The 15,085-nt window shown below is 49.2% G+C and overlaps 1 protein-coding gene across 8 annotated transcripts in view; it reads left to right on the forward strand.

Annotated features, from left to right (window-relative positions):
* Positions 1-15,085, forward strand: part of BAIAP2 (BAR/IMD domain containing adaptor protein 2) — a 494,598-nt gene that overhangs the window by 237,034 nt on the left and 242,479 nt on the right. For all 8 annotated transcript variants that reach the window (XR_013598763.1, XR_013598762.1, XM_078654131.1 and 5 more), the window contains exons 4-6: positions 7,190-7,251; positions 8,063-8,134; positions 8,494-8,631. Coding sequence is in view for 6 of the 8 variants with exons in the window: in XM_078654131.1 (XP_078510257.1) it covers positions 7,190-7,251; positions 8,063-8,134; positions 8,494-8,631 (272 nt within the window). In the remaining 2 variants the exon portion in view is untranslated. The remainder of the gene's footprint in view (positions 1-7,189; positions 7,252-8,062; positions 8,135-8,493; positions 8,632-15,085) is intronic.

Raw genomic sequence — 15,085 nt, forward strand, 5'->3', positions numbered from 1 at the left:
TCGAGATAGTCAGTACAAACTACGGGCACAGACGATCATTGAGCACTCTCTGCATCTGCAATCGATTGGATGGCCTGACGGTGATAGAGTCCTCTAGACCGTCAGGTCTGCCAAGAACTAGTAAGCGGAAGGGCGGAGAGTCGTTTCCAACCCTTCGATTGAGACTATTGTGACACGCTATCGGGCGCCACTTTAAACAGGTAAACCACGGGAGTACAGATATTTTAAATACTTTTATTGACTTGGGCCACGATGAGAAATGCGCATGGACATTTTTAACGATGCGTTTCTTTCTTTTGGTATTCTAAAAACAGGCATTGTCCTGTCGAATATACCGAATTAATTTCGAGTGAAGACGTGGATGTAATCTAAGCTATCTGGCTTTTTCCACAGGCTCAGGTAAAATTTTAAACTTAGTATTAATATTTCACTCTGTTGATACAAAAGGTCGAACTGTTGGCAGTCATTAATATTGTGTTTTGCCAATATTGTTTCTAACAGGCATTTTCCTAAAAAACATTGCAAGCACTATTGTGTGCACGTACTACATCCCAGTTTCTTGACCACTACATGTGGTAAGTACCATACCAGCACACAATATGGTGTAAAGTCACATATAACAAATAAGACTATGGGCTAATAAATAGTCCCTCTCAATTGAAATTGATCATGTCACTTTCTTCCCTTTTTCCATAATAGTACCCGGCTGGGTCACACGTAAGTCATTTTTATTCCTCACCATGCTTGGGTGAATACCAGACAGTATCCAGGTATTTTTTGGTCCCTTGTCTATACATATAACAACTAATAGTTGCCATACACTATACTCACCCCCACTTCGTCCTTTTAATTGTAGATGTCCCTTATTGTCCTGTCCTGAAGAGACCCGCATCCCTGAGGGTCGAAACGCCGTCGACGCCAAAAGGAATTGAACCATTAAAATAGTGCCTACGATTGTGTAGACTCACTATAATCATTATTGACGCTTTGTTTGGTCATTTTCCTTTACTTTTGTATCCAATAAGAAACCTTTTGTGCCTTTTTGTAACTTATGTTTTATGTGATTTTGGTTTCATATGTACACTTGGGACACTGTGCACTATATTTGTATTCACATGATTGTGTAGCAACTTAAATGTGATTGAATTTGACTGATAAAATGAAGTAAAAACATTCTTGAGATGCATATAATTGGTTATTTATTCCTTTCAGCCATCCCCAGCAATCCTCTGTGGTAGTGTTAATCGCTATTAAGCCATATGTTAAGTGTATATTAATAAGTATTACACCACAGGAACCGTTGTTCTTTGATATAATCATTTTAAATAAGGCAGCTCGGCCAAGCAACGATAACGGGAGGTTCTTCCAAATGGCGGCATCTCTCTGGAGCCTCTGTAGGGGCGGTAAGAGTTTCCGCTCGTATCTTACGGCACGGTCTTTAGAAATGTATATACCTAGATATGTGAAGCCATCGCTAACTATCTGGATCGGGCAATCAGTCGTCATCCGTGGGGGGGTCCGTGCAAGACGTATACGAGGGATTTCCCCCAATTAATATTGTAGCCGGAGTATTCTCCAAAACTCCGAAAGATATCTAGTGCTGTCATTAGGGACTCATGTGGTGCCGTAAGGTACAGGAGGAGGTCGTCAGCATATAGCGAAATCCTATCTTCCCACCCGTCAGTCCACTTCATCCCCTGCAGAGAGGGGGTCTGCCTAATCCATGCTGCCAGCGGTTCAAAAGCCAGAGCAAAGAGTAGGGGTGAGAGGGGGCATCCCTGCCTCGTTCCCCTCTCTAATGGGAAGGTCTCTGAGAGTTTATTGTTGACAACGACTTGAGCCAATGGTTCCTTGTAGAGGAGTTTCACTCAGCTAACAAAGTTAGCGCCGAACCCCAACTTTCGGAGTACTGCCATCATGTATGACCATTCTAGTGTGTTAAAGGCCATTGCTGCGTCTAAGGACACCACAACAGCATCCATGCGTAACCGGTGGCAGCAACCCAGCACCCCGTAGAGGCGCCTTAGGTTCAGTGCCGTATGGTGATGAGGCATAAAGCCCGACTGTGGTCCGGGTGCACAAGGGTATGGAGGACCGTTTGGATCCTGTTGGCCAGGACCTTGGCCAGGAGTTTCAGCTCCACATTGAGCAATGATATCGGCCTATACGAGGCACATGACTCATTAGGTTTCCCCACCTTTGGGATGGCGACGATGCTCGCCATCCGTTGATCCTGGGGTATGCTACCTAGCTCCCTACTCTCCTCGAACATACGTTTCAGATGTGTACCAAGGCTGTTGGGTTTGAGCTTGTAGCGCTCCACAGGTAGACCATTGGGCCCAAGAGCCTTGCCGGGGCGAAGGTCCTGAATGGCCCTCACCATCTCCTCCACGGCCAGGGGTGCCTCTAGAGTCTCCTGTTCTTCCTCGGAGAGAGAGGGAAGGACAATGCCGTCCAAGAAGGCCGCCGACTCTTTCCGACTTTTCGGATCTCCTTGTGTAGACCCTTCTATAATAGGACGCAAACTCCTGGACAATATCTTGTGGTTCCGTAAGGACAGTTCCTACTTCCGTCTTAAGTTCAGCCACCACCTTCTGAGCTTGTTGCTTCTTATCTAGCCACGCTATCAGTTTGCCCGCCTTGTCCCCTGATCGTACAGCCTACCCTCTCTGTCCCTCGCCAGTGTCTTGGCAGCATCAGTAGCCAGGTCCTTGTACTCTGCAGCCTTCAATTGAAGTTTGTGTATCATGTCAGGGCTCCCTTCGCTCTGGGCACTACCCTCAAGTGCCTTCAGTTCAGTTTCTAGAGTCAGCAGTTGTGCCTCGCGTTCTTTGCGGCGCTCCGCTATCGCCGAGAGTACTTCTCCCCTTAACACCGTCTTGAAGGCCTCCCACAGAACCACCCCTGACTCCACGGTCCCCATGTTTTCTTCAAAGTAGCAGTCAATCGATTAAGTGTCTTTTTGGTAGCCTCGCTCTTTATTTGCCAGGCGGCAATAGGCGCCACACACCCAACCCTCCGGTCGCCCAGTGTTGTGTGCCCAGAGAGGGGAGTGATCTGAAATGCCTCGCGCCAGGTGGGTGACCTCCCGAATCGTCGCTTCTTGGTGTATTAGCGCCAGAAGATAATCAAGGCGTGAGAAAGTACGGTGTGGACCTGATAGGAAAGTGTATTGTTTTTGTGTCGGGTGCAGGAGGCGGCAAAGATCGACAAGTCCGAACGCCTCCAGAAGGTTGGGAAGCCACCTCTGACCCGCCCCAATGTCTCTAGCCGGCTGCCTGTCTACCTGCCCAGACACAACCGCATTGAAGTCACCACCTACCAGGAGGAGCCCTTCCGGAAGGGACAGTAGCATCTCTCCCAAATCACGATAGGATTGCGTTTGGAGACCCAGTGGAATATATACCGTCACTAAAGTGAGTCTACGGCCCTCCCATTTCCCCGAAATCGCTGCAAAGCGCCCTAGTGGATCTACCTCTGTATGGTCCACCACCATGGGGAAGTTCCGTCGTAGCAGAATGCCTACCCCTCGGGAACCTGAAGTAAAACCGCATGTGCTGCCACGGTGTACCCCCATCTATTTAGTGCCTGACATGTGTTACCCCTCAAGTGTGTCTCTTGCAGCATGACCACCTCCGGGAGGTGTCTCTTCACAAACTGTAGCACAATACTCCGTTTAAGTTTGTCCCCCAGACCATTGACGTTCCAGCTAATCAGTTTGAGGCTTTTATCCCACTTCGTAGCCATGGACACTTTTGCCTGCCAGTTCAATCCTGTGTTTCCTGCTTCGCTGTTCCAGAATATGTGCCCTTTCTCAGTGTGACCTTAACAACCTAACCCCCCCTCCGTAAGACCTTCCCTGCCTACCCCCCGCCCTCTCGCCCCCCCCCCCAACCCCAACAGTAACAAACCCCCCACCCTGCTTCGTAGGCTCCGAGCTACAAACATCCCCAATTAGCAGAGCGCCTTTCGCCCAGTACCCAACCTGGAAGAGAAAGAAACAAACAAGCCACAAAAAAAAAAACTCTTCCCTTCCCGATGAACCTTCTCCAAAAGGAGCGTGCGCCGGCTCCAACTCCAGCCGCCGCCCATGCCCACCCCACAAACAATAACAGTTTATCCTTGAATCCTACACTCCGTAGAGATTAAGTATCATCTATTTTGAGTCTGCCCCTCACCTGATTAGGCAATGTTCCAGCCCTTCGTGGGACTATGTGGGCCACGGAAGCTAAGAAGAGAGAGGGGAGGGTCATCCACAATGTCTGCCAGTCAGAGCATGGCCCCCACCTCATAAGGAGGCGATATCTCCCCTCCCCCCACCCCAGGTTTCACTAGAAAGAGCATGACCCACATCCCAGCATCAACTCCCACAGTACGTTACGCTATGTCGAGGTCCACATCCGCAGGTCCCTCACCCTCAATGACCAGCCGCCTCTCGAAGAGTCCCCCAGTGAGGACTTACACACCTTGACCTCCAGGAGCGTTGACTTTGTCCATCCACATCTGACCTCTCGGCCGTCGACCCCGGCGATGCCGCCTGATTGTCCCTCCAGTTCTCACCACCAGCCCTGTCCCGAGCTTTTGACGACTCCCGGTCAATTCAGTCCTGCATGTCCGATGGTGAAGTAAAGAAGAAGGACTTGCCCCCGGCAATATTTTGAGCTTGGCACGGAAAAAACATCATGTATTTGATGCCCTTCTCCCTCAGTGCGGCCTTTACGCCTGCGAAGAAACGCCTTTCACGCTGCACCTGAAGGGTAAAGTCCAGAAAGAAACAAATTGTGGCATTTTCGTATTGCAGGTGCCCTGCTTGCCTGGCTGTCTGCAAGATGGCATCTCTATCCCTATAGTTTAGGATTTTTGCGATTATCATCCTGGGCGGTGCCCCTGGTTTAGGGATAGGGGCCCGGTTTGCCCTTCCTATAGTGAAAATGTTGGACAGGCGTTTAGGCTTTAGGTGGTTGATGATCAGGTCCTCCAGAAAGAGTTCCACGCTTGGCCCCTCCAAATCCTGCGGAACACCTACTACATGGATATTACTCCTGCGGGCCTTGCCTTCCTGGTCCTCCAGCCGCAGGGCCACTTGGCGGTGTTGGTGTACCAATTCGTTTACGCGTTGTTCCAGAGTCCTGGTTGACGTCTGGAGCTCCTTGATGTCGACTTCGTTGGCCTTAGTTTTTTCCAAAGTTTTACTGTGGTCAGCGCGGAGGAGGTTGACCTCAATGGAGACCTTGTCGATTTTCGTCTCCAGTTTGGCGCCAAGTGACTGTATGGCCGCCATGATGGAAGCCAACGACGGTTCCTTTGGACCGGATTGGTCCCCCGTTGCACCTTCTACCTGCGGCGTCCCCATCTGGACTGTATATTTGTCCAATTTGTTAGATTGCGTATTCGTAGTTTGTTTGGGCCTCATGGTGGTTGTGTTCCCACACTGGCCGCTACAGTCACGTAGTACATACAGGCCCGTCAGGGATAACCTTCTGTTGTCGCCGTTGGTGTTCGGCACTCCACCAGGATCTCACCTTTCCTCCGCGCTATCACTCAGGCCCCCGAGTTACAGGGTGGGCCCCCATGTCACTGGCCCGGCCTCCGGCGTGTAGTCGGTCATTCAATACACTCTCCACCGCTTCCCTGCAGACGTCACCCTCCGCCTCCGTCCCTTGCTCCTTCCTTCAGGCCGCAATCTCGTTGATGATGCGCAGGTCACGTGCGCCAGTGCCATCCAGCCAATCTCTTACCCGGTTGGGGCTCCCACGACGTCTGTACCTCCGAGTCTAATGCACATCACTGCCCCCAGTGAGGAGGTCCATTCAGTTGGTCCGGGGAGCCGCTGGGCCTCCGAGTCTGGTCAGCACCATATTCCCTCCGGCCCTTCAGGCCTTTCTATCACCATCCGTGGGGGCCCCTGCACTGTTATCAGCCCCCTTTAGGTTCGCTGGTGCCGACTCCTACTTGGCCGGTTCTTCAGGCTTCCACCGCGTTCCCAGCCGAGGCTACTACCGGGCATCCAGTTTCTCCTCTGAGCCCCACACGGCTAGGCCGCACTTTGACCTCCTCTCTGGCCCTCACCGTCAACACTTGGGGTCCGCGGCCACCAGGGGTTTAAGTCCGAGGCCCCACAGTTGCAGCGCTTTACCGCCTGGGTCCCAGACGCAGGTCGTGGGATTCAGTACCGGCTGCTCCGAGAGTCCTGACCAAGCCGTTGAGCCGGGACCTCACTTGACACGTTGGGCTGCTCACACCGCACCAGCGCTCCTGGCCGGCGCCCGGTCCCAGATGGCGGGGACGTAGCGCGGCTCCGGAGACAGATAGCGGGACTGGATTTAGATCGGTCTGGTCCTCCACCTCACACCCAGTCAGCGCTTCAGTGGGAGTGCAGGAATTCTCGGATTTTCGCCGATTTACATGGGACTAAGGCTTGGCTCCGCGGAGCTCTCGAGTCAGGCGGCCATCTTCGCCGGCGCCTGGCCACGCCCAACCATTTTTTTTTAACACTTAGATGGCCAGCTATGGTCCGGCATAGAAAACAGTTGTGCTTGCCTTTCAGGCCCAGTACAATGCATCTCAACCTGAAATGTTTCAAATGTTGGCTGTATGTCATCCACTGTCCCTATGCGTTTTGACCTTGGTTTTGTTGATGCCTTCCAAGACTTGTAACGCTACTTCATCCATAACAAAAACTGCTCGCTTGACCAACTTGCAGCAGTTAGGAGTTTAGGTTTCTGCTTGGAGCCGTCTCTCGCTCGTGTGTGTGTGTGTGTGTGTATGTGTGTGTGTGTGTGTGTAGGCGTGTGTGTGTGTGTGTGTGTAGGCGTGTGTGTGTACATATATGTGTGTGTGTGTGTGTGTGTGTGTGTGTATATATATATATTTCTTTTCACACCCTACACAGAGGAATTAGCATGTAGGTACACACAGCTCCAAGTTCCACCTCTTCATGTAGCAGCTTTTTTGCAGTTAGCACATCCCAATTTGTATATTGAAACTCTGCAGTATGCCAAGAATTTTCCCACCTCTCCTTGTTTCCTAATTACATTTGAGAAGACCCCATTAGGTCAGACGTGAGGTGCCTGGCGCTTCTGGTCTAACCCAACCCACCTCCGTCGGGTGCTTGGACGATCTCATGCGTACCAGCGCTGCTCCAGCCTGCCCGTCTAATCACCTTCTTTGCTGTCTCTCTCTTCTCCAGGGGATGTTCTCTTCCAGATGGCTGAAGTTCACCGGCAGATACAGAACCAGTTAGAAGAAATGGTGAGTGAATCCTGATGGACATCCTAACTGACTTTTCTCTGCAGGGTGGTTTCTGCTTTCGGGGACTTCCGCGTATTGTTGGGCCTCTTTTGTTCTGTTGTTGGGACAAGATTGTGCACATCCAGATGAGCTTGATAGTAGTGCAAGTGATTCTTTGAGCGACAGTTTGCCTTGGCAATGTAAGTGTGTTCTATCAGTACGGACTGATTGAATGCCGGTTGTATGTACATGAGGACATGGGTGGCGTGGCTTATGAGGCATTACGGTATGGCTGCTGGAGCTGCGATAAAGTAGTCGGCTCGTGTGCAGAAAGTGACATCAAAGCTGGTATTTCCACCGCTCCTCTGCTATACCTGGCTTATGATCAGGATATTCTCCGCTTGATAGTTACTGTTCTCAAAACACATAAAGAATGCTAATCAAATCTTTTTTTATGTAGATTGCAGCTTTTTAAATGAATCTGTGATTTCTCATTCATGCGCCCCCACCTTTCCACCCTGTATTATCTGCCAGTTTGTGACCAGATGGCCCCGTGATAGATCTAATCCGCATGGCTCCTTCTAGCTTCTCTGGTGCGTGATCCCTCCTTTTAGGATTGTCTCATAGCCCTGCTGACCTTCCTGTCCATATGCAGAACGCCGTGTGCTTGACACGTCCGGACTCCCATCATCCGCATTCATTTCCTTTTCTGCCTCAGATTGGTGCCTCCTGTGCTCCCTGGACGATCAGCCTCGCCATGTTTGGCACCTGTTTTTGTTTCTGCACGAAGAGACCTGGCTGCAACCACTAACCTTCTGTTTTTACCTTCCAGTTGAAATCGTTCCACAACGAACTCCTCACGCAGCTCGAGCAAAAGGTGGAGCTGGATGCCCGATATCTGAATGTAAGTCTGCAGCAGTCTGTGTCTTCGGCAGAATGCGAACCGTTAACACGCCTGTGGCTTCAGCATAGGCACATTCTAGTTCAATATTATATATAGTGTTACTGCTCAGCTGAAGGGCTAGACTTTTAAATTATCATGAGTGCATTTCTTCGCAGGAGTAGTTCTTTTTATTGGGATAGTGCCGATGCTTTTCTGAGAGGAATAGGTAGGTCGTGAGACCGACATTTTCCCTTCCTCTCAAATACTGCTTGTCACTCCGTGCTCAAATTTGGTTTATTGTAATTGGTTTTGACGAAAAAGGCTTAATGGGTGGATGCGTATTTATCTGCTGTTCCCGTGTTTTCCCTACAAATGTTAAGGCTGCGCTGAAGAAATATCAGGCAGAGCAGAAAAACAAAGGCGAAGTTATGGAGAAATGTCAGCTCGAACTGAAAAAACTGCGGAAAAAGAGCCAAGGCAGCAAAAACCCTCAGAAGTATTCGGAAAAGGAGATGCAGGTAGGCCTGAACCCAGTCTTCTTATTCGTTCAATGGATGTTTGCTCCCTTCGCCACTGTTTATTCACCCTCTCTCTGATGCGACCTATGGGTGTAATCACCAGATGAATCTGGTAGTGTGCCCAGGTTTCTGTGGTGTCCAGTACCACATAACTGGTACTTGTTTCTATAACCTAGCCATACAGAAGTGCTGCTGTTTTTTCTGTGACACCAGCCTGAACAGATTGCCAGTGAGCAGATAAGAGACGCATGTTTTTGGGGGCATAACAATTTAAGGGCCGACTACGAGTCGACTTGTGGCGGCGCGGTGGTGGTGGTGGTCCAGCCACCACCGCACAGGAGGTCCAACCACCCAATTATGACTTGGGCTGTCAGACCGCCCTGGGACCGCTGACGTTGCTAGGGAACCGCCGTTCCCTGGCCATGGTACAGCAGTCCTGAACCCGCAATATGCTTGGCTGGGCCGCAATGGTCCCACCAAGCATATTAAGAGTTTCCTCTCTGCCGCGGTTTTCATGGCAGTTTCACAGCATTGAAAACCATAACGGAGAGGAAACAAACAGGCCCCACAGGGCCCCCTGGTGCCTCACGCCATGTGGATGCACACAGTGGGGCACATGTGCCCCCCTGTGTGCGCGCACACTAGTTCCTGCATGGCATGGGCATTACAGTCCATGCCGTGCATGTTGGACACGGCCTCGTGGCGTGGTCCGACCCCGTCCGCATGGCGGGCCCGGGACGACATCGGCCCTCCATTTACCTACTATCGACCCCCCTGACCCGCACATTCACGAACCATCGGCACGAGCAGCCTCCCCGGCCACCTACAGCTCTCCCCCTCCCCTGGGACCCCGGCGGAACCTGCTCGCCAACGCTGCCAGCCTGGCACCCTGACCCGGCCACCCTTTCCGGCCCGACTCCATCTTGGGACCCCCACGCCCCGAACACGTGGCCGCAGCCATCCCGGGCCCGGCCCCAGCGAAGCCCAGACATTGAGGCACCAGGATCCTCCCAGGTGGTAAAGTGGCCACTCGACCAGACCCCGGAGGAGGAGAGTCTCGAGGGGCCTTCCCCCACCCCCGGACGCCTGGTATCGATCGCTCTCCCGGCTCCCTGGGCGCTGGCTCCGCCCCCCTGCTGGGTGTCTGGACACCTTCATCCCGGCCCCTCTGACCCCCAGGCGCGAGGGTCCGGACATCAAAGCCCTCCAGTCCTATATCTGGGCCAGCCCCGGATCAAGACGGCAGTTGTATCTGGAGTGGAAGCCCTGCTGACCTCGTCGCGGCTGATCCTGATCCGAACTCTTGCACCTGGAACTACCTTCGAGGCCCTGCTGACGCTGTCGCGGCCTGTCCAAGCTAAACCACCTTCGAGGCCCTGCTGACGCTGTCGCGGCCTGACCCCGCTGAACTATCTCCGAGGCCCTGCTGACGCTGTCGCGGCCTGAACCCTTGAACTATCCACGCACCAGTGGGTGCCAAGACTGTCCCGCTACCCCCTTTCCCCCGAGATCAAGACATTACGGATCCCTCGATCCTTGCCGCTATCCTGCCAAGAACTTGCTTCGAGTACTTATATAAAGATTCTTGTGAACCTCCTTCCTGTGTAGTGTCTATCTGTAAGTAGTGTGATTACTCTGCTGTTACGATTGTAGGAGAGGAGCCTCGCCAAGGAGGCCTCCCTACGGCGCTCGGCCTAGTCCATACAGAGAGGTGGGTTTCGGGGCGGACAGTCAGACACCTTCTGTCTCCCCCGGGGTCGCCTTTCCAACAGTGCAGGAACTGTTTTTGGCGTTCCCATTGCGGTGCCCATTTTTAGAGGCACCACTGTGGGAACGCCATCAACCAGCGGGCGGCCCGACCCCGGCTTTGCCGCAGGGGGAGCGTGGAGGTGGTGTACCTCCCGCTGCGCCAAGAATCGTCAGTGTCTTTGAAGCATGCATGTGTATGAGAGGCAGATGTGACCCGATTACATTATTGTTTACATTTAGGTTTAGATTAATGAATATTGCTTGCTTGTAGCATTCGTGGTTGCTGTAAGAATGAGGCCCAGCAGGTATTTGTGAAGTTGTAAGCTTTACAATTGGAGGAGCAAGACAGTTCTGTAACGAGTAGAGGTTCGCTGTTGCTACTTGCAAACGTGGCATCTACTGGTACTATTTGTTCCCCATTAATTCATGAATCCAACCTTACAAAAAAGTCTGCATTCATTGAAGAAGAGGAGCCTTATCTTTACCTGAAATTGGAAGGCCCTGCGCTTGGTGCCATTGAAGCAGTGATTGTAGCATTTTGTTCCTTGGAACTGTGACCTGCCTCACCTTCTGCATCTGTTTACGGTGCTGCACCAAAGTCACACTAACCTCTGGGCCCGTGATGGGCTCAGAAAGAGGAGCCCCAGTACATTGTTCTAGTTTTCTCAGTGTAAGCTCGCATTGTTATGATAAATATCTTTTTGTATACATTATTTTAACGTATTAGTCAAAATGTGACAATGCAACTTAACAGAACAAAAAGTCAATATATTTATTGGTAGAGAATGATCGCATGGTAAATAATTTTTTATATAACTATTTGTTTATCCAAGCAGAGTTGCTTTTAGGCCACTAGCAGTGAGATGCTGGCATCTTCATACGAAAGACTAGCTCTGCCCTCTCAACCACTGGGATATTTAACTGCTCATTGTCTACAAAAAGAAAATGAAGAAAGTTAGGTACGACCTTTTATTTTACATTTACGAAGTCTGGCAATTGGCACGGTCACTTCTAATAAGGGCCGCTACAATTCTGCAGTTCTGTGACTGCACCCTTTTCTGCATACTCATGGATTTTCCTAGTTTGCCACATGATGCACCATATGCATAATTTGTAGATTTCAACAAGGAAAGAGCTTTTGTTTCTAACTCAAATTAATCAAAAGCTATTAAGCAAAGCGCTACACGTAATTCCGAGCAGTGGCAGAGCTTGTGCAAAGTTTAGGCAGTTACCTTTCACTTGCTGATTGCTGTATTCTGGTGTTAAACTGGTACTAATGTGGTGCCTCTGTGGCCACACACTTTGATAGTTGTTAAAATGTCAAAATGAAGAAATAACACTGCTACAGATTTTGGCGCATTATGAAGTTTATTTTGGCTTTTCCTTGCTGCATAATTTTGTAAACCCCGTTGCATTATTTGGTCCTCTACTTTCGCATAATTCCTTGTCTCCCTGCATATAATACCACCCACCATTCCTTACGTTTCAGTCAACCGTATAATGCATTAAGAGGCTTATAGTTTAGCCTTGAATGTTTCCATTATGGGCTCAAAACCCTAGCCTGTAACGTGCTGTTTACTACAGAGCCACAATTGGCCAATGTATTATGCATTTAAGTTAAGCCATTTGTCAACTATGTTTTACATTTTAGCAAGCTGTGGACTTCCACTGAATCAATACTGGAATCTTGGGACCTCGGTGTTGTTATTATTGGAAGCTGGGGACCCTCCGCATAACCAATTTCTATTATTTGAAATTCAAACTAATACACACAAATTCTTAAACATGTATACACCCAAAACATGCTCAAATATTAAAATATTTAGTTTAATTCACAACCAAATATAGCAAATGTTTTCACATTTGCATATACTTTATTCATTTTCGTATATTATTTAATTTGATAACAGTCGGGTACCCCATGTTTATGCTTCGCAGACCCCCAGGTGTCCTTGGAACACAAGTTAAGAATTACTGCAGTATAGTCAATGAAAAAAATAAACCTCGTTTCACATATAAAACCAAAAATAAAATTCTACTCGCATATTTAGTGAGGGTTCACTCTTTCATTCCTATCCTGCATTAAAACAAATATTAGCAAAGTGAATTGTTTTCTGTGTAGTGGTACATTTAAAAATGAGCTTCACTTCACTGCATAGGTACAACATGGGCATCAGATGTTCAACCTTCCCTAAAATACAAAATAAGTAAAAGGTCGCCGAAGCTGGCGGGACATTAGAGTTCTCTCACAAATACAGACAGGTACAATACAGGTAACTAACAAAAAAAGAGGTAAGGATTGTTGTGTGCTCTCTGTGAACATACAAGAAGGACAACAGTTCAGGAAGAAAGAGGTAAACCTCCTATGCAATTGCCATGAATTCATGTAGATCGTCCAGCCTCAACCCCCTATTTATTTATTTTGAAGGTTTTATATAGCGCGAACAAGAACCTTGTGGGTATCAGAGTGCTTTACAAGATAAATATCGCAGATACATAGGCATATGGTAAATAACATAGATCCATACAGATCAAGAATTGTATAATCACAGTAATATCGAAGATACAAACGTAAGTAGTAAATAATATATAGTTCAATATAAATCAAGAATCCTATACTCACAGTTACCTAGGCTCAAGTGAATTCAGCCATGAGAAGAGATTTCACTTCTTTTTTGAAAGATGCAGTAGAATTCAGTCTAGTTTCTGGGGGCAAATAATTCCAGATCCTGGGCGCCATCCCCGAGAAGGAACGGTTATATGTAGTGTGGTATGCTTCATCAATGTTTTCCACTTCTAGCACTGGACAGCATCTGAGTACTACAGTCTATTGGTTGTACAGTTCCCTAGCTATGGGTTTCCATAATCTGAATAAGGTCATATGCCTCACTTTTATTGAATATTTATGTTCTCCCTATGCTAATCTGAGCCGTATATTAAAATTGTGTGTTGGTGTGATAAAAAAATATTTTACTGATGTCTTCATTCTATAAGATTCAAAACCGGAGGGTCGAGCAATGGACACAATTTCTCTTTTGCGTCATCATGTTTCAGCTTTTGAATAGTGCCCTCACGTTGCCTGGTTCCTTCCTCAGGACTGCAGGTCTTGAAATATCGTACCAAATATTGTGATACAGTCCCTGATTCATATGGCATGTTATGAAACTGCATTCAGTAAATCCTTAGGGTCAGGGGCGTAGCTAGAGCTTCTGGCGCCCGGGGCTATCCCCCAGATTGCCGCCCATGGCAGGTAGGGAGGGGCGCAGGGGAAAAGGATGGCGACACTATCAAAATATACATTAAAAAATGGAACGACAAATCGGTCAGTGCACACACACACACCCACACCCCTCTGTGGTATGATTCGTAACCTAGACAAGTTCCTACTGTATAGGTTGCCTGGAGGGAGAGGTAAAAATTAAATGTCACTTACTTAGATTAGGGCCGGATAGAGTCAGTCAACCGAACCATCCTGGTCCACTCGTGGCGTCATCCTGAAGTTGAAGGCGGCAGCTACTAACTCGAGGACAGTCGCAGGATTTAAGGCTGTGGCAACAGACAGTGCAGTAAGTGCACACAGAGTGACACAGGCCAGCCAACCAGCCCAGTGCACGTGTGCGTGAGATTAACCAACCAGTGCCAGATAGTAGCAAAGCGCAACTAGAGCCAAATTTCAAGGGGGGGTGGCTAAGAAAAAATTCTAATTCTTCAAGCAATAGGCAGAGTGGAGATGCAGGGGCTCTAAGAAGGTTAAAAAAAAAACAAAGCCTCATTAACAAGCAATGGTCTTTTAAAGACCTGTGAAGTACTCGGCTACAGCTGTGTGTGTGCCAGGGAAGCTGTCACAGCCTGGGCTGCCACACACGACGGGGGCTGAAGAACTTTGACCCCAATGGAACTTGTGTGCCTGGGACAGTCAGCAGTAGACAGACACTCAGACTGCCTACCAGTTGTGCACAACAGACAACACTGCACACTAGTCACTCTCAAGTGTGGAGGGGTCTCCTAGTCTCCACTCTCCGACCCTGATTACCCTCACATCACCGTGTGTGAGACTGTGGGGCACTCAGAGGGAGGGGCTGCGGCCTAGCTCAGGCCACGGGAAACACACTCACCAACCAAGCTCTAGTCATTGGGCAGGCCGCAGCCAGCAGCGCTGACTGCTGAGCACACAGTGCAACTCAAGAAGCCTTATGCACAGGAGGCAGCCAGGCTGCAGGCAAGGGCCAGGCCTGGCGTCGAGGACGAGGCGCACATACATTATTTTGCATCACGGGATAGGCATTGGCTCAAAATGACAGAATTTAAATATTACGCCCCCCACCGCGCCACCCACCCAATGCCCACGCAGCACTGTCATGAACCACGGGTTAGACAGTTTGTAAAGTGAACTCTATAGATGTCCCCTATGATGCATGTGCGCCGCTACAATTGTCTGATAAACCACTGTAAGAAGTGATGTTGAATAGCACACACCCAGAACTGAAGCCCTTCAAAGTTCAAAGTGGTCTCAGATTTGATACTTACAAAAGTGTGGTATTCGAGGTGCAACCCATTCCTCCCACAATTCGCATGCAAACGAACACTCTCCCGAGCACATAACCGAGCAATGCAGTCGAAGATAAATTACTCTGATTTTTCCGAAAACTGCTCTACATTTAAAACTGATGAAAGCATGTAGAGCAGCCATTGTGGCACAGTAGTA

The sequence above is a fragment of the Lissotriton helveticus genome, chromosome 7, assembly GCF_964261635.1.
Source record: "Lissotriton helveticus chromosome 7, aLisHel1.1, whole genome shotgun sequence".
NCBI classification, from domain to species: domain Eukaryota; kingdom Metazoa; phylum Chordata; class Amphibia; order Caudata; family Salamandridae; genus Lissotriton; species Lissotriton helveticus.